Source organism: Entelurus aequoreus, linkage group LG27, assembly GCF_033978785.1.
Source record: "Entelurus aequoreus isolate RoL-2023_Sb linkage group LG27, RoL_Eaeq_v1.1, whole genome shotgun sequence".
Lineage (NCBI taxonomy): Eukaryota > Metazoa > Chordata > Actinopteri > Syngnathiformes > Syngnathidae > Entelurus > Entelurus aequoreus.
The window spans coordinates 32,532,577-32,553,429 of NC_084757.1; the positions used below are offsets into that span (position 1 = coordinate 32,532,577).

Sequence of the window (20,853 nt, forward strand, 5' to 3'; positions counted from 1 at the left end):
GGGTACAGTTTGTTAAAATGGGTACATTGTTATCTGATACTCTTGGCATTGCTTGTGGTGTCCCCCAAGGGTCCGTGTTGGGGCCAAAACTGTTTAATGTGTATATTAATGATATGTTTAATACATCCAACGTACTGAAATGTATACTATTTACAGACGACACAGATATATTCTACAGTAGTGATGACTATAATAAGCTCATAAATACAGTAAACACAGAACTATATAGTAAAAAAATGGAAGGACACAAATAAATTATCTTTGACTATAAATAAAACTAATATAGTGATGTTTGGAAATCGCAACATAACGTCTGAACAGAAAATAAGTATTGATGGTACCCAAATTCAAATCGTAAATAAGAATACATTTTTGGGAGTAATAATTGATAGTAAACTATCATGGAAAGCTCATGTCAGACACATTAAAACAAAAATCTCCAAAAGCCTCTCAATTATAAACAAAGCAAAACTATACCTCAATGAAAATGCACTCTGTACTCTATACTGCACCTTGGTACTGCCATACCTTACATACTGTGTTGAAGTATGGGGGAATACTTACCACAACACAATTCATCCTCTGATCATATTACAGAAAAGAGCAGTGCGGATCATTCACAACGTTGGTTATTTAGAACATACTCATAATCTATTACCATTATTGCTATGTTGTCTATTACCATTATTGCTATGTTGTCTATTACCATTATTGCTATGTTGTCTATTACCATTATTGCTATGTTGTCTATTACCATTATTGCTATGTTGTCTATTACCATTGTTGCTATGTTGTCTATTACCATTGTTGCTATGTTGTCTATTACCATTGTTGCTATGTTGTCTATTACCATTATTGCTATGTTGTCTATTACCATTATTGCTATGTTGTCTATTACCATTATTGCTATGTTGTCTATTACCATTGTTGCTATGTTGTCTATTACCATTGTTGCTATGTTGTCTATTACCATTGTTGCTATGTTGTCTATTACCATTGTTGCTATGTTGTCTATTACCATTGTTGGTATGTTGTCTATTACCATTATTGCTATGTTGTCTATTACCATTATTGCTATGTTGTCTATTACCATTGTTGCTATGTTGTCTATTATCATTATTGCTATGTTGTCTCTTACCATTATTGCTATGTTGTCTCTTACCATTATTGCTATGTTGTCTATTATCATTATTGCTATGTTGTCTATTACCATTATTGCTATGTTGTCTATTACCATTATTGCTATGTTGTCTATTACCATTGTTGCTATGTTGTCTGTTATCATTATTGCTATGTTGTCTATTACCATTATTGCTATGTTGTCTATTATCAGTTGCTATGTTGTCTATTATCATTATTGCTATGTTGTCTATTACCATTGTTGATATGTTGTCTATTATCATTATTGGTATATTGTCTATTATCATTATTGCTATGTTGTCTATTACCATTATTGCTATGTTGTCTCTTACCATTATTGCTATTTTGTCTATTACCATTATTGCTATGTTGTCTATTACCATTGTTGCTATGTTGTCTATTACCATTGTTGGTATGTTGTCTATTACCATTATTGCTATGTTGTCTATTACCATTATTGCTATGTTGTCTATTACCATTATTGCTATGTTGTCTATTACCATTATTGCTATGTTGTCTATTACCATTATTGCTATGTTGTCTCTTACAATTATTGCTATGTTGTCTCTTACCATTGTTGCTATGTTGTCTATTATCATTATTGCTATGTTGTCTCTTACCATTATTGCTATGTTGTCTCTTACCATTATTGCTATGTTGTCTCTTACCATTATTGCTATGTTGTCTATTACCATTGTTGCTATGTTGTCTATTATCATTATTGCTATGTTGTCTCTTACCATTATTGCTATGTTGTCTATTACCATTGTTGCTATGTTGTCTATTATCATTATTGCTATGTTGTCTCTTACCATTATTGCTATGTTGTCTCTTACCATTATTGCTATGTTGTCTCTTACCATTATTGCTATGTTGTCTCTTACCATTATTGCTATGTTGTCTCTTACCATTATTGCTATGTTGTCTATTATCATTATTGCTATGTTGTCTCTTACCATTATTGCTATGTTGTCTCTTACAATTATTGCTATGTTGTCTATTACCATTGTTGCTATGTTGTCTATTATCATTATTGCTATGTTGTCTCTTACCATTATTGCTATGTTGTCTCTTACCATTATTGCTATGTTGTCTCTTACAATTATTGCTATGTTGTCTATTACCATTGTTGCTATGTTGTCTATTATCATTATTGCTATGTTGTCTCTTACCATTATTGCTATGTTGTCTCTTACCATTATTGCTATGTTGTCTCTTACCATTATTGCTATGTTGTCTATTACCATTATTGCTATGTTGTCTATTACCATTGTTGGTATGTTGTCTATTACCATTATTGCTATGTTGTCTATTACCATTATTGCTATGTTGTCTATTACAATTATTGCTATGTTGTCTATTACCATTATTGCTATGTTGTCTATTACAATTATTGCTATGTTGTCTATTACCATTGTTGCTATGTTGTCTCTTACCATTATTGCTATGTTGTCTATTACCATTATTAATCATTATTCCTACATTGTTGATACAAATGATTGTTACAGTGTAATAATTATAGTTACCTATGGTAATGCCACTATGATACAACATGTGTATTATAATCCTTGAACAAAAGTAAGAGTGAAAGTCATGTGAATAATCACTGACTGGAGAACTGGGGGTGAGATTAAATAAGTTATCTTCTTCCCACTCCCTTTCAGGCAAAACTGGACAATCATGCATTACATACTGTACATTACCTTTTGCACTGTATTAATTTATATTATTATGTGTTGTGAACTTTGTACTTTATGTCATAGCCTGCACTAAATAAATAAATGAATGATGAACAACCTTGCAGGGGTAATAGTTCCTGTCAGGTTTCTCTACGTTTAATTAATAGAATGTGATTGGATTATTCCTGAGATTTTAAAAAAAAGGGTAATATTTTGTGGCACGCAGAACTATTCGGTGTTGGACGCCAGACCGCCGCCCGCCGTCCTCGCCCTCAACAACTCCACGTACTGGCAGGACTTTGAGGACTCGTGCGCCTACGAGTGTCTGGACGGCAAAGACTGCCAGAGCTTCTTCTGCTGCTACCAGGAGTGCAAAGGTGGTGCCTGGAGGCGAGGACGCCTCCACATCCACTTGCTGGAGCTGGACTCTTACTCGCGGGTCTTCTTCCCCACGTCCTTCTTCCTCTTCAACGTGGTCTACTGGGTGGGATACCTCTACCTCTAGCAGGAGGAGCCGGGAGAACATCCTCAGTGCCTTCAGTCCTGGGGACGGCCAAAGGACGGAACTTGGGTCTCGGTCCTTCGCTTCGCTTGGTCCTTCGCCGACTTTCGAGGTTTGTTGTTCCACGCCACAAGAACACCTCTGATCATCTCGCTACTTAGCTAATGTTTGGAGGACGACTCGTTAAAACGCACAAAGTCTCAGAATTGGTGACATTTCTTGATGTGACTACGATCTTTACGAGGCTAACTGACTCCGATAATCAAGGGGATTATGTTCAGAAACTGTCCCTTGTTTAAGTACACGGCTCATTGGTAAATTGTCAGTATTACAACAGTACTACCACATTTTTTAAAGCCAATATTCAATTTATTTACAAAAAAAAGTACTGACTAGCCTGTATTTTGTCCAAATAGTAGTCTGGTTAGCTTTAGCACATCCAGCTGACTCGCGAGCTAACGATAGTAGCAGGCTACGAGCTAGCAAACAAAGTTAGAAAACTTTCAAATCTTGTAGTCCTCAAAGTTCGAGACAGTCAATTAAATAATCGCTAGCTATGTTGCTAACTAGCAGTCTTTTTTTTTAGCAAGTAAAGCTAGCTATGGCTTGTTTTACCGTTTAAATTCACTTTTGTAGCTTCAGTTTGTAAGGAAAGTTGATCTCAGGTTAGAAATGTTTAGTTTTCAGTCAAAATGATCATAAATGAGATTTTTCATAAAAACTTTCAGCTTTTGTCCCCCAAATTAGCTCGAGTAAATCCTTTGTTATTTAGCTGTTAAGCTAACGAAGAGCTAAAATGTGTTTTCTTTGGTTATCACATCCACAAATTGATGGGGATCCAGCAGTTTGGCAAAGTGCGGACATTTTTCATTATTTCGAACGAGAGGGTTTTATTTGATATTTTGGCGAGCGTTGTTCGTGTTTGAGCACACTTTTTGGTATTTCCAACGTGCTTTGTCATTGTCAAACATTAGAAATGGATTTCACAATGGCGTTAAAAAGAACGTAAATAGAATTGTAGCGTAAAGCTAGCAAACAAAGTTAGATAACTTTAAAATCTTGTAGTCCTCAAAGTTCGAGACAGTAAGTTAAATAATCGCTAGCTATGTTGCTAACTAGCAGGCTAATTTTTTTTAGCAAGTAAAGCTAGCTATGTTGCTAACTAGCAGGCTAATTTTTTTTTAGCAAGTAAAGCTAGCGATGGCTTGTTTTACCGTTTAAATTCACTTTTGTAGCTTCAGTTTGTAAGGAAAGTTGATCTCAGGTTAGAAATGTTTAGTTTTCAGTCAAAATGATCATAAATGAGATTTTTCATAAAAACTTTCAGCTTTCGTCCCCCAAATTAGCTCGAGTAAATACTTTGTTATTTGGCTGTTGAGCTAACGAAGAGCTAAAATGTGTTTTCTTTGGTTATCACATCCACAAATTGATGGGGATCACTCATTTACTTTTCCAGCAGTTTGGCAAAGTGCGGACATTTTTCATTATTTCGGACGAGAGGGTTTTATTTGATATTTTGGCGAGCGTTGTTCGTGTTTGAGCACACTTTTTGGTATTTCCAACGTGCTTTGTCATTGTCAAACATTAGAAATGGATTTCACGATGGCGTTAAAAAGAACGTAAATAGAATTGTAGCGTAAAGCTAGCAAACAAAGTTAGATAACTTTAAAATCTTGTAGTCCTCAAAGTTCGAGACAGCAAGTTAAATAATCGCTAGCTATGTTGCTAACTAGCAGGCTGATTTTTTTAGCAAGTAAAGCTAGCTATGTTGCTAACTAGCAGGCTAATTTTTTTTAGCAAGTAAAGCTAGCTATGTTGCTAACTAGCAGGCTATTTTTTTTTAGCAAGTAAAGCTAGCTATGGCTTGTTTTACCGTTTAAATTCACTTTTGTAGCTTCAGTTTGTAAGGAAAGTTGATCTCAGGTTAGAAATGTTTAGTTTTCAGTCAAAATGATCATAAATGAGATTTTTCATAAAAACTTTCAGCTTTTGTCCCCCAAATTAGCTCGAGTAAATCCTTTGTTATTTAGCTGTTAAGCTAACAAAGAGCTAAAATGTGTTTTCTTTGGTTATCACATCCACAAATTGATGGGGATCACTCATTTACTTTTCCAGCAGTTTGGCAAAGTGCGGACATTTTTCATTATTTCGGACGAGAGGGTTTTATTTGATATTTTGGCGAGCGTTGTTCGTGTTTGAGCACACTTTTTGGTATTTCCAACGTGCTTTGTCATTGTCAAACATTAGAAATGGATTTCACGATGGCGTTAAAAAGAACGTAAATAGAATTGTAGCGTAAAGCTAGCAAACAAAGTTAGATAACTTTAAAATCTTGTAGTCCTCAAAGTTCGAGACAGTAAGTTAAATAATCGCTAGCTATGTTGCTAACTAGCAGGCTGATTTTTTTTAGCAAGTAAAGCTAGCTATGTTGCTAACTAACAGGCTAATTTTTTTTTAGCAAGTAAAGCTAGCTATGTTGCTAACTAGCAGGCTAATTTTTTTTTAGCAAGTAAAGCTAGCTATGGCTTGTTTTACCGTTTAAATTCACTTTTGTAGCTTCAGTTTGTAAGGAAAGTTGATCTCAGGTTAGAAATGTTTAGTTTTCAGTCAAAATGATCATAAATGAGATTTTTCATAAAAACTTTCAGCTTTTGTCCCCCAAATTAGCTCGAGTAAATCCTTTGTTATTTGGCTGTTAAGCTAACGAAGAGCTAAAATGTGTTTTCTTTGGTTATCACATCCACAAATTGATGGGGATCACTCATTTACTTTTCCAGCAGTTTGGCAAAGTGCGGACATTTTTCATTATTTCGGACGAGAGGGTTTTATTTGATATTTTGGCGAGCGTTGTTCGTGTTTGAGCACACTTTTTGGTATTTCCAACGTGCTTTGTCATTGTCAAACATTAGAAATGGATTTCACGATGGCGTTAAAAAGAACGTAAATGGAATTGTAGCGTAAATAAAGTGAGTCGGATTATGTTACGACTCATTTATTTGAGTCGCGCTGCTTACCGTAAACCAGAAGTTCTCAAACCGTTTTTTTTTTACTATGGCAGTTTAACTTTGGAAGGTTTGCCGTGTCGTGGTGAATAAATTATCTTGTGCCGTGTGAGGTCCGTGAAACAATCTTTTACTTTGAAGTTCTGCAAATATTTTGTTAGTAGTTGTGTATTTTCCAACATACTCTTTGGCAATAATACCAGAATGGTGCTATAAGTTCACGATAACGCGTCCGTGTCAATAACATTCCGTTCTAATATTAAACGTCGTTTGGTCAGTAAACCGAAGACGTGGAAGTCTTGTTGTCTCGTGAAAGTTGAAGGAAAACTGAAAGGTTAGCGTGCAGCCGTGCTTTTTATTGATGTTGTTGCTGAAACACGAGCTCACCACAATTCTGGTATTAAAAATGTACCAAAAATGAAGCAAAATGTCAAATTGCTACATCTCACGTTGCTACATCTGCTATGGATACACCGGAAGACTTTTAAAGGGATTTGATTAGCTGACGACTGTGGAGTCAAATATTTGACACTTTCAAGACCAGAACCAGGACCTAGTGTAACACTAACCAGGAACCCAACCAAAATCCCAGTTACAATGCTGACCAAGGTCTTGACTCCTTAATACAAACCCCCCCAAGACAAAAACCAGAACCTAGTGTAAGACTAACCATAAACCCAACCAAAACCCCAATTAGAACCCTGAACGGGTCTTAACTACTTAATACAACTCCAACCAAGACCAGAACCAAAATCTAGTGTAACACTAACCATAAACCCAACCAAAACCCCAGTTAGAACTCTGACCAACATCTTGACTCCTTAATACAACCACAACCAGAACCTAATGTAACACTAACCATAAACCCAACCAAAACCACAGTTAGAACCCTGACCAAGGTCTTGACTCCTTATTACAACCCCAACCAAGACCAGAATTCAAACCTAGTGTAACACTATCCATAAACCCAACCATAACCCCAGTTTGAAACCTGACCAAAGTCTTGACTCCTTAATACAACCCCAACCAAGACCAGAACCTAGTGTAACACTAACCATAAACCCCAGTTAGAACCCTGACCAAGGTATTGACTTCTTAATACAACCACAACCAGAACCTAATGTAACACTAACCATAAACCCAACCAAAACCCCAGTTTGAAACCTGACCAAAGTCTTGACTCCTTCATACAACCCCAACCAAGACCAGAACCTAGTGTAACACTAACCATAAACCCAACCAAAACCCCAGTTAGAACCCCGACCAAGGTCTTGACTCCTTAATGCAACCCCGACTAAGACCATAACCAGAAGCTAGTGTAACATTAACCATAAACCCAACCGAAACCCCAGTTAGAACCCTGACCAAAGTCTTGACTCCTTCATACAACCCCAACCAAGACCAGAACCTAGTGTAACACTAACCATAAACCCAACCAAATCTTGATTCCTTAATGCAACCCCGACCTAGACCTTAACCAGAAGCTATTGCAACATTAACCATAAACCCAACCAAAACCCCAATTAGAACCCTGACCAAGGTCTACACTCCTTAATACAACCCCAACCAAGACCATAACCAGAACCTAGTGTAACACTTACCATAAACCCAACCAAAACCCCTAGTTTGAACCCTGACCAAGATCGTAACTCCTTAATGCAACCCCAACCAAGACCATAACCAGAACCTAGTGTAACATATTCATAAACCCAACCAAAACCCCAGTTAGAACCCTGACCAAGGTCTTGACTCCTTAATACAAGACCATAACCAGAACCTAGTGTGACACTAACCATAAACCCCACCAAAACCCCAGTTAGAAAGCTGACCAAGGTCTTGACTTCTTAATACAACCCCAACCAAGACCATAACCAGAACCTAGTGTAACACTTACCATAAACCCAACCAAAACCCCAGTTAGAACCCCGACCAAGGTCTACACTCCTTAATACAACCCCAACCAAGACCATAACCAGAACCTAGTGTAACACTTACCATAAACCCAACCAAAACCCCAGTTAGAACCCTGACCAAGGTCTTGACTCCTTAATACAAGACCATAACCAGAACCTAGTGTGACACTAACCATAAACCCCACCAAAACCCCAGTTAGAAAGCTGACCAAGGTCTTGACTTCTTAATACAACCCCAACCAAGACCATAACCAGAACCTAGTGTAACACTTACCATAAACCCAACCAAAACCCCAGTTAGAACCCCGACCAAGGTCTACACTCCTTAATACAACCCCAACCAAGACCATAACCAGAACCTAGTGTAACACTTACCATAAACCCAACCAAAACCCCTAGTTTGAACCCTGACCAAGATCGTAACTCCTTAATGCAACCCCAACCAAGACCATAACCAGAACCTAGTGTAAAATATTCATAAACCCAACCAAAACCCCAGTTAGAACCCTGACCAAGGTCTTGTCTCCTTAATACAAGACCATAACCAGAACCTAGTGTAACACTAACCATAAACCCCACCAAAACCCCAGTTAGAATGCTGACAAAAGGTCTTGACTTCTTAATACAACCCCAACCAAGACCATAACCAGAACCTAGTGTAACACTAACCATGAAGCCAACAAAAACCCCAGTTAGAACCCTGACCAAGATCTTGACTCCTTAAAGGCCTACTGAAATGAATTTTTTTTATTTAAACGGGAATAGCAGATCCATTCTATGTGTCATACTTGATCATTTCGCGATATTGCCATATTTTTGCTGAAAGGATTTAGTAGAGAAAATCGACGATAAAGTTTGCAACTTTTGCTCGCTGATAAAAAAAAGCCTCGCCTGTACCGGAAGTAGCGTGACGTCACAGGAGCTAGTATTCCTCACAATTCCCCATTGTTTACAATGGAGCGTGAGAGATTCGGACCGAGAAAGTGATGATTACCCCATTAATTTGAGCGAGGATGAAAGATTCGTAGATGAGGAACGTTACAGTGAAGGACTAGAGTGCAGTGCAGGACACATCTTTTTTCGCTCTGACCGTAACTTAGGTACAAGCTGGCTCATTGGATTCCACACTCTCTCCTTTTTCTATTGTGGATCACGGATTTGTATTTTAAACCACCTCGGATACTATATCCTCTTGAAAATGAGAGTCGAGCACGCGAAATGGACATTCACAGTGACTTTTATCTCCAAGACAATACATCGGTGACACACTTAGCTACTGAGCTAACGTGATAGCATCGTTCTCAAATGAAGATAGAAGCAAAATAAATAAACCCCTGACTGGAAGGATAGACAGAAGATCAACAATACTATTAAACCATGGACATGTAACTACACGGTTAAAAATTCTCAGCCTGGTAAGGTTTAACAATGCTGTTGCTAACGACGCTAAGGCTAATTTAGCAACTTAGCAACCGGACCTCACAGAACTATGATAAAAACATTAGCGCTCCACCTACGCCAGCCAGCCCTCATCTTCCCATCAACAGCCGTGCTCACCTGCGTTCCAGCGATCGACGGCGCGACGAAGGACTTCACCTGTGGGTTTGGCGGCAAGCATCGGCTAGGCGTAGTAAGTAGTCCTTGTTGTGTTGCTGTAAGTATTGTACTTAGCCGCTAATACACCGATCGATCCCACCTACAACGTTCTTCTTTGCAGTCTCCATTGTTCATTAAACAAATTGCAAAAGATTCACCAACACAGATGTCCAGAATACTGTGGAATTTTGTCGAAGAAAACAAGAGGTTTCTGTATCGGGTTCGACGGGGTCCAACCACTTCCGTGGATTCTGTGACGTCACGCACATAAATCATATCCAAAGGAGTTTTTTAACCGGAAGTGTGGCGGGAATTTTAAAATGTCACTTTATAAGTTAACCCGGCCGTATTGGCATGTGTTGCAATGTTAAGATTTCATCATTGATATATAAACTATCAGACTGCGTGGTCGCTAGTAGTGGCTTTCAGTAGGCCTTTAATACAACCCCAATTAGAAGTTAGTGTAACCATGAACTCAACCAAAACCTTGGTTTCAACCCTAACCAAGACTTCAATACAATTAAAACTGAAACCAATCAAAACCGAACCCCAGATCTAGTCTACACCTAACCAAAAACCCAAAACTTAAACTAAAACAATCAAGACTGTAACAGAACCATGTCTAACCCATAACCGCCTGACCCAAAATCCAAACCCAACGTAAAACCTGTTCAAGACCCTAGTTTTAACTCCAGCCCCAGCCCTAAAAACTAACCCCAAGACTCTAACACTCCAACATTAACCCTAAGCAGAACATAGTCTAAAACTGACCCTAAATAAGAACCCAATATTAAAAATGCTCATACACCATAACCAATAACCTAGTTTTACCTTAACAAGACAATAAAACCACGACCAAACCCAACCAAAACCCTAACCAGATCTAGTGTACCCCTAACCAGAAACCCAAGACTAACTTCAACCAAAACACTATTCAAGACACTAACCAAGAACCTCATCCAACCCATAACCTCTAAATCTAAACCAACCTAAAACATATCCAAGACCCTAGTTTTAAAACTAGTCCCAGTCCTAAAACTAACCCCAACCAAGACATAACACTCCCAATACTAACTCAAAACAAAACCTTAAACAGAACCTAGTCGAACACTAACTAAAAACCCAAGACTAAACACAACCAAAACCCTAACTCGATATAATCTACGACTTACCAAAAACCTTAGACTAACTTCAACCAATACACTAATCAATACCCTAACCAGAACCTTGTCTAACTCATAACCCCTAATTCCAAACCTAACCTGAAACATACCAAAGACCCTAGTTTTAACTCGAGTCCCAGCCCTAAAACTAACCAACACTTACCCCAACCAAAACCAGAACATAGTCTAACACTAACTAAAATCCAAGACTAACCAACCTCAGCCCTAAAACTAACTCTTACCAAAACCTAAAGTAACACCAACCAATACCTTAGTTTTAACTCTTAAACTAACCTTGCCACTCTTATAGTAACAAGACTCTAACTGTTAGGGTTTTTGTTAGGGTCTAACACTAACTCCAACCCCAGCACTAACATGAAACCCAACCCACCCTAAACCTAAGCAATACCTTAAAAACTCCAACACTAACCCCAACCAAAACCCTAATCAACTAACATTAGCCCTAACCAGAACCTAATGTAACATCAACCAAAAACCCAAGAGTAACCCCAACCAAGACCTTAGTTTCATCTCTTAGACGGCCCCTAAAACTCTAACACAAACCAAGACCCGAACGGTTTGGGGTCTAACACTAGCACCAACCCAAACCATAATCTTAAAGGCCTACAGAAATGAATTTTTTTTATTTAAACGGGAATAGCAGATCCATTCTATGTGTCATACTTGATCATTTCGCGATATTGCCATATTTTTGCTGAAAGGATTTAGTAGAGAAAATTGACGATAAAGTTCGCAACTTTTGCTCGCTGATAAAAAAAAGTCTTGCCTGTACCGGAAGTAGCGTGACGTCACAAGCGGTAGTGCTGCTCACAATTCCCGTTGTTTACAATGGAGCGAGAGAGATTCGGACCGAGAAAGTGATGATTACCCCATTAATTTGAGCGAGGATGAAAGATTCGTAGATGAGGAACGTTACAGTGAAGGACTTGAGAGGCAGTGATGGACGTATCTTTTTCCGCTCTGACCGTAACTTAGGTACAAGCTGGCTCATTGGATTCCACACTCTCTCCTTTTTCTATTGTGGATCACGGATTTGTATTTTAAAACCATTTTAAATACTATATCCTCTTAAAAATGAGAGTCGAGAACGCGAAATGGACATTCACAGTGACTGAACATGTAAATACACGATTAATAATTCAGCTTTGCGAAGCTAAAAAAATAGAAGCTAACCTAGCTACGTAGCCAACGTGATAGCATCAGTCTCAAATGCAGATAGAAACTCAATTTAAAAAAAACCTGACTGGATGGATAGACAGAAGATCAATAATACTATTAAACCATGAACATGTAAATACACGATTAATAATATTCCGCTTGGCGAAGCTAAAAAACAGAAGCTAACCTAGCTGCGTAGCTAACTTAGATGCGGCGGCAGGCGTTGTACGCTTTTGACGACACCCCGGCCGCCATCAGAGTCGGCAAGAAACATATATTTCCCCAAAGTTACTACGTGACATGCACATATCGACACGCACGTACGGGCAAGCGATCAAATGTTTGGAAGCCAAAGCTGTACTCACCGTAGTGCGTCTGCTATCCTGCTCAAAACACAACACAACCTCCTGGTGTTGGTGTTGCTGTAGTCCGCCGCTCCACCGGCTCCAACTTTCTTATTTGCAGTCTCCATTGTTCATTAAACAAATTGCAAAAGATTCAGAATACTGTGGAATTTTGTCAAAGAAAACAAGAGGCTTTTCTATCGGGTCCGATGGGGTCCAACCACTTCCGTTGCTTTTGTGACGTCACGCGCATAAATCATATCCAAAGGAGTTTTTCAACCGGAAGTGTGGCGGGAATTTTAAAATGTCACTTTATAAGTTAACCCGGCCGTATTGGCATGTGTTGCAATGTTAAGATTTCATCATTAATATATAAACTATCAGACTGCGTGGTTGGTAGTAGTGGCTTTCAGTAGGCCTTTAACGGTTTGGGGTCGAACACTAAGACCAACCCAAACCATGATCCTAACGGTTTGGGGTCTAACACTAGCACCAACCCAAACCATGATCCTAACGGGTTGGGATCTAACACTAGCACCAACCCAAACCATGATCCTAATGGTTTGGGGTCGAACACTGGCACCAACGCAAACCATGATCCTAACGGTTTGGGGTCTAACACTAGCACCAACCCAAACCATGATCTTAACGGTTTGGGGTCGAACACTAAGACCAACCCAAACCATGATCCTAACGGTTTGGGGTCTAACACTAGCACCAACCCAAACCATGATCTTAACGGTTTGGGGTCTAACACTAGCACCAACCCAAACCATGATCTTAACGGTTTGGGGTCGAACACTAAGACCAACCCAAACCATGATCCTAACGGTTTGGGGTCTAACACTAGCACCAACCCAAACCATGATCCTAACGGTTTGGGGTCCAACACTATTTCCAACCCAAACCATGATCCTAACAGTTTGGGGTCTAACACTAGCACCAACGCAAACCAGGATCCTAACGGTTTGGGGTCTAACACTAGCACCAACCCAAACCATGATCTTAACGATTTGGGGTCGAACACTAATACCAACCCAAACCATGATCCTAACGGTTTGGGGTCTAACACTAGCACCAACCCAAACCATGATCTTAACGGTTTGGGGTCTAACACTAGCACCAACCCAAACCATGATCTTAACGGTTTGGGGTCGAACACTAAGACCAACCCAAACCATGATCCTAACGGTTTGGGGTCTAACACTAGCACCAACCCAAACCATGATCCTAACGGTTTGGGGTCCAACACTATTTCCAACCCAAACCATGATCCTAACGGTTTGGGGTCTAACACTAGCACCAACCCAAACCATGATCTTAACGGTTTGGGGTCGAACACTAATACCAACCCAAACCATGATCCTAACGGTTTGGGGTCGAACACTAAGACCAACCCAAACCATGATCCTAACGGTTTGGGGTCTAACACTAGCACCAACCCAAACCATGATCCTAAAGGTTTGGGGTCCAACACTATTTCCAACCCAAACCATGATCCTAACGGTTTGGGGTCTAACACTAGCACCAACCCAAACCATGATCTTAACGGTTTGGGGTCGAACACTAATACCAACCCAAACCATGATCCTAACGGTTTGGGGTCGAACACTAAGACCAACCCAAACCATGATCCTAACGGTTTGGGGTCTAACACTAGCACCAACCCAAACCATGATCCTAACGGTTTGGGGTCCAACACTATTTCCAACCCAAACCATGATCCTAACGGTTTGGGGTCGAACACTAAGACCAACCCAAACCATGATCCTAACGGTTTGGGGTCTAACACTAGCACCAACCCAAACCATGATCCTAAAGGTTTGGGGTCCAACACTATTTCCAACCCAAACCATGATCCTAACGGTTTGGGGTCTAACACTAGCACCAACCCAAACCATGATCTTAACGGTTTGGGGTCGAACACTAATACCAACCCAAACCATGATCCTAACGGTTTGGGGTCGAACACTAAGACCAACCCAAACCATGATCCTAACGGTTTGGGGTCTAACACTAGCACCAACCCAAACCATGATCCTAACGGTTTGGGGTCCAACACTATTTCCAACCCAAACCATGATCCTAACGGTTTGGGGTCGAACACTAAGACCAACCCAAACCATGATCCTAACGGTTTGGGGTCTAACACTAGCACCAACCCAAACCAGGACCCTAACGGTTTGGGGTCTAACACTAGCACCACCCCAAACCAGGACCCTAACGGTTTGGGGTCTAACACTAGCACCAAACCAAACCAGGACCCTAACGGTTTGGGGTCTAACACTAGCACCACCCCAAACCAGGACACTAACGGTTTGGGGTCTAACACTAGCACCAACCCAAACCAGGACCCTAACGGTTTGGGGTCTAACACTAGCACCAACCCAAACGGTTTGGGGTCTAACACTAGCACCAACCCAAACCAGGACCCTAACGGTTTGGGGTCTAACACTAGCACAAACCAGGACCCTAACTAAAAACTCAACCCTCATGCCTCGTTATTTCCATCTTAAAGATATTAAAATGGATTAAAATAAAAGTACATTATTTAATGTTGTATTTTATTGTGGTGAGAACACACGAGTGTGCGCGAGCTTGCATCAGCACTACTGTTACCGACGGATGCTTTTATTTTGTAGCTCTTGCTCTGTAATGCATTCCCAACTTCCTGTCCACCGCCTTTCCCCCAGTGTTCACGACCACGGTTATTCCGCTATTACAAGGTGACGCCATGTTCACGCTGGAGGAGGAAACAGGAAGTCAGTCAACTTCCTGTTTCCTCCACAGCGTCCTACAAATGTACGTTTGATCTCCTCCTTTCCTGCCTTCGTGATGCTTTGCTTTTCTGTCTCTGTGGAATAATAAAGTTTCATCAAGTGGAGTCGTCTTTCTAGTTTTTAACACCACAATTGTTGTTAATATTCATATTCATATGGGAGATGTTCTTACCTTTCAGCCCTCAATCAAAAAATAAAAAGGGATCCCACCGTCCATCCCTTCCGGGTGCCCGTCTTGGTTGGGGCCCGCTGGGTCTAGCCCCCGCTGTTATGTTTAGCGGGAGGTGGTGACGGCACAGAACCACAAGGGGGAGTAAAGCTCTATGTATTTATCATATATATATATAATAATAAACCATAAATAATATCACCAAACAATAATATGCATTTAACAGGGGGAAATGGAGTCTGACTAGATCCAAGGTGTGTGTGTGTAATTGGGTGTATTACCGTGATGTGTTGGGCGAGAGGAGGGACAAAGCAGGAAGGCAGTCTGTGGGCAAGCAGAGAGTCGGGGGCTAAGCGGGGCGAAGAAGGTCCGTGTCCATGTGAGAGGTCGAGATCCAAACAGGCAGCCAGAGAACCACAGACGAAAAACGAGGAAGACGAGACGCACATCTCGCCACGCAGGAACGGGGATTTCCTGCAGGAACGACAGGACATAGGACAACGCACAATGAAACTCGGAGGGGGAAAACACACAAAGAGAGAGAGGTTTCTTAGAGCTAGGACATTGCTTACGGTACCAACAGAAGATTGCTACGTTCTGGCCAGGATCCTTGGGTCCACTGGTCTTTATACAGCTCGCCCTCATCAGTCCCAGGTGTGCAGATTGCTGATCGCCCACAGCCTTGCCGGCATGTGGGCGTGACGTGGCCAGCGCGAGCCGGGGCGTGTCTCGGCGCGCTGCCAACGGAGGTGCTAGCAGACCCAGCTGCCGGAGAAAAGCGGGTTCGAGCCCGCGCCGTGACACCCGCATCCATTGTGGCAGCTTGGTGCTGCAAGGTATTCAGGGGTGCTGCAAATCGGCCAGCTGCTGGGGTAGTGACCTTGTGTGTCAGCATGTCTGTGATCTTCTTTTAATGTATTTTTTTATATATTTTATTTTTGTTATTATTATTTATATTTTATTTTTTAATCATTATTATTATTATTCTTTACTATAATTTTTGTTTGTTGTGTGTCTTCTTTTTATTTCATTTTTAATTATCTTTTTTGTGTGTGTCAGCATGTCTGTGATCTTCTTTTAATGTATTTTTTATATATTTTATTTTTGTTATTATTTGTATTTTATTTTTTAATCATTATTATTATTCTTATTTACTATTATTTTTGTATTTTTTTTGTGTGTCTTCTTTAAAAAAAATGTTTTATATATATATTTTTTTAATTATTATAATTATTATTTGTATTTTATTTTATAATAATTATTCTTATTTACTTTTTTTTTTTCTATTTGTTTCCCCTCCCTCAGGAGGAGGATTTGACAGGGCAGTTGCTGGTTGTTCCATCTCCATTGTTGGGGGTCCCTGCGGGTGGGGTGGGTGGTTCCGGTGGCCCCCGTGCTGGGCGGTCCTGCGGCGGCCGACTTGGGTGGAGTGGCCTAAGGCGGGCCCGCTGTGCTCTCCGGGGCCGTGGAGGCTCGGTTGCTGGTGGGGCGGGGGCGGTCTTCCCGTCCGGTTTGCGGGGAGTCTCTGGGGCCCTAAGGCGGTGCATCCCGCCTCCCCCCCCCCCCCCATGAGGTGTGGTCTCTCGCTGGCTTGGGGGGGCTGGCTGTCCCCTGCTTTCTCGTGCCTTGTCCTCTGCCGGGCGCGTCTGTCTACGGCCTGCTGCTGGCTCTTCTGGGTGGCACGGTGGGGTTCCTGTCGCTGGCCGGCCTGGCTGCGTGGGGCCGGTGGTCCCTGGTTCCCTGGGCGCCACACCTGCTGTTTGTGGGTTGGGCTCTCTGGGTGGCTGGGGCCGTACTCTGGCTCCCGCACACACTGGGAGTCAAATATATTGTACATACAAATACACATATACATGTACATATACATTCACTGTACAAACATACATATACACATACTGTACATATACATACATACACTCATGCACATGATCACGTTCATCAGACATAAATTAACGTTGTTGCCCTAGGGTAAACTGGGTAACACATGGCACACTGACAAAGCTTAACCTATTATTACTATAACAATCTACAAGGTTCATATACAAACCCCTGTTTCCATATGAGTTGGGAAATGGTGTTAGATGTAAATATAAACGGAATACAATGATTTGCAAATCATTTTCAAGCCATATTCAGTTGAATATGCTACAAAGACAACATATTTGATGTTAATAATAGAGGTCAATTATTGGTATTGTTCATTGTCTATAGTGATATTTCGATTGGTATTTGTATCGTACATCAACAATGTGATTTGCCTGAGAAGCTGGACAGGACAAAAAAAAGTAAAAAGTTGAGCTGACTTCCAAGGAGTCTTTTTATTGCAAGTGTGGCCTTCATAGTCAACAAGACCGCAACCATCTGCCAACAATACAACACGTACATATTATCATTATTATCATCATAATTATCATTATTATCATCATAATTATTGTCATGTTCACACATTCATCAGTTATAAAATCCCTTCCATGAACATAAATAAAGACAATGTTGTACTTGTGACACGGTGAGAAGATGATACCATCTAAATATCGATACCAAGGTGGGTGTTGGTATCGGATCGATACTCGCCTGATTGGAGCGAGACTCTTGTTGCCAGAAAACGACTCGGTGTTATGCAACGGGCTGTGTTTGTACCTCATTCCCGTGAGAACCCTGCGCCTGACTGATTGAAGCATTAAGGGGCGGGACTATCCAGGACCAGCTGCAGCGTGCTCAAACGAGCACCGGGTAAGCATCCGAGAGCAGATAATACCGTATCGTCTCTTTCGGCGGTGCATCCTTCACTCGTGCCGGAAGTGAGCGAGTGGAATTGCTATTACGCTAATCGCACTTGTAGTCTGATACTGTGCCGTATGATACTATGATATCATTACATACTGTTTGGCATGATACATGTCCTGACAACGGTGTGTGCATGAGAACTTTGCAGGATCAAGAAGTATCTCACAGAATCAAACACATGACAAACATGCACAGCTGACTGTCCCGATACAACGATACCAATATTGTAGCCTTGAGTATTGGCCGATACCGATATTAATCTGATACGATATCAACATTAATCCTAAATATATTTTATTATTTTGTGGTTTGGAACGTTAGAACATGTTTAATTAAGTCAAATGAGTCACACAGCGAACAATGCGAACACATTTGTTACTGAATACTTTCTAATACACTTCTGCCCTGGAGACTATAAGTAATCTTCAACTGTAGTTACATACTTCTTGTTTAGTAGTAAATGTATGCTGCAGGACTGCTTGTATCGCACATTATATCATACACAAATAAACACTCTGCAGGACTGCGATACAAGCAGTGATATCGCACACAAGTAAACACACGGCTGGACTGCTTGTATCGCACATGATATCGCTCACAAGTGTACACGCTGCTTGTATCACACATCATATCACACAAGTAAACATGCTGCAGGACTGCTTGTATCGCACATGATATCAGACACAAGTTAACACTCTGAAGGACTGCTTGTATCGCACATATCACACGCAAGTAAACACGCATAACGACTGCTTGCATCGCACATGATATCACACACAAATTAACACTCTGAAGGACTGCTTGTATCGCACATGATATCACACACAAGTAAACACGCTGCAGGACTGCTTGTATCGCACATGATATCACACACTGCTTGTATCGCACATAACATCACACACAAGTAAACACTGCAGGACCACATGTATCGCACATGATATCACACACAAGTAAACACACTGTAGGAGTGTTTGTATCGTACATGATATCACACAAGTAATACTGCAGGACTGCTTGTATCGCACATGATACCACACACAAGTAATACTGCAGGACTGCTTGTATCACACACAAGTAAACAGTCTGCAGGACTGCCTGTATCGCACATGATATCACACAAGTAATCAGGCTGAATTACTGCTTGTATCACACACAGGTAACACTGCGGGACTGCTTGTATTGCACATGATATCACACACAAGTAAACCGTCTGCAGGACTGCTTGTATCGCACATGATATCACACAAGTAATCACGCTGAATGACTGCTTGTATTGCATATGATATCACACACAAGTAACACTTCGGGACTGCTTGTATCGCACATGGTATCACACACAAGTAAACAGTCTGCAGGACTGCTTGTATCGCACATGATATCACACACAAGTAATCATGCTGAATGACTGCTTGTATCGCACATGATATCACACACAAGTAATCATGCTGAATGACTGCTTGTATCGCACATGATATAGCACACAGGTAAACACACTACAAGACTGCTTGCATCGCACATGATATCACACAAGTGATCATGCTGAATGACTGCTTGTATCGCACATGATATAGCACACAGGTAAACACACTACAGGACTGCTTGTATCGCTCACAAGTAAACACGCCACATGCCTGCTTGCGTCGCACATGGTATCACACGAGTAAACATGCTGCATGGCCACTTGTATCGCACATGATATCACACAAGTGATCATGCTGAATGACTGCTTGTATCGCACATGATATAGCACACAGGTAGACACACTACAGGACTGCTTGTACTGCTCACAAGTGAACGCGCCACACGCCTGCTTGCGTCGCACATGGTCTCACACGAGTAAACATGCTGCATGGCCACTTGCATCGCACATGATATCACACAAGTAATCATGCTGAATGACTGCTTGTATCGCACATGATATAGCACACAGGTAGACACACTACAGGACTGCTTGTACCGCTCACAAGTGAACGCGCCACATGCCTGCTTGCATCGCACATGATATCACACGAGTAAACATGCTGCATGGCCGCTTGTATCGCACATGATATCACACAAGTAATCATGCTGAATGACTGCTTGTATCGCACATGTTATAGCACACAGGTAGACACACTACAGGACTGCTTGTACCGCTCACAAGTGAACGTGCCACACGCCTGCTTGCATCGCACATGGTATCACACGAGTAAACATGCTGCATGGCCGCTTGTATCGCACATGACATCACACAAGTAAACATGCTGCAGGACCGTGTCGCACATGCTATCACACACACATGGCACGCAGCATGACTGCTTGCATTGCACATGATATCACTGTCTTGTACTTTTGCTGATAGAGAAATATGCGATATCAATATCGGATGGTGACGCCGTTAGCATTAGTTCAGTGAGAGTTGGTGTTAAGTGGTATTTGATGAAAGAAAGTGTGGATGAAGATGAACATTGAGCTCTCACACAAACATGGCTGCCATGATGTCATCCTTTATAACCTTTTTTTCTACACACTAGTACACAACTGTATAACACATTGGACCTGATGACGCTTACTTTGGCTTCTAAGTGTGTGTGTGTGTGTGTGTGTGTGTGTGTGTGTG

The 20,853-nt window shown here is 41.0% G+C and overlaps 2 protein-coding genes across 5 annotated transcripts in view; one reads left to right on the plus strand and one right to left on the minus strand.

Moving 5' to 3' along the window:
* Positions 1-8,255, plus strand: part of LOC133644664 (gamma-aminobutyric acid receptor subunit gamma-3) — a 150,698-nt gene extending 142,443 nt beyond the window's left edge. For all 4 annotated transcript variants that reach the window (XM_062039338.1, XM_062039340.1, XM_062039339.1 and 1 more), the window contains one exon: positions 3,046-8,255. In XM_062039338.1, coding sequence (XP_061895322.1) covers positions 3,046-3,324 — 279 coding nt within the window. In that variant the 3' untranslated portion in view covers positions 3,325-8,255. The remainder of the gene's footprint in view (positions 1-3,045) is intronic.
* Positions 8,256-14,994: 6,739 nt separating this feature from the next.
* LOC133644339 (uncharacterized) lies at positions 14,995-16,395 on the minus strand. The gene is made up of 4 exons (XM_062038741.1): positions 16,040-16,395; positions 15,749-15,941; positions 15,471-15,563; positions 14,995-15,372 (listed from the first exon to the last, which is right to left on the minus strand). The coding sequence occupies exons 1-3, from the start codon at positions 16,360-16,362 to the stop codon at positions 15,474-15,476; spliced, it is 606 nt and encodes a 201-aa protein (XP_061894725.1). The 5' UTR covers positions 16,363-16,395; the 3' UTR covers positions 14,995-15,372; positions 15,471-15,473.
* Between the last annotated feature and the right edge of the window lie 4,458 nt (positions 16,396-20,853).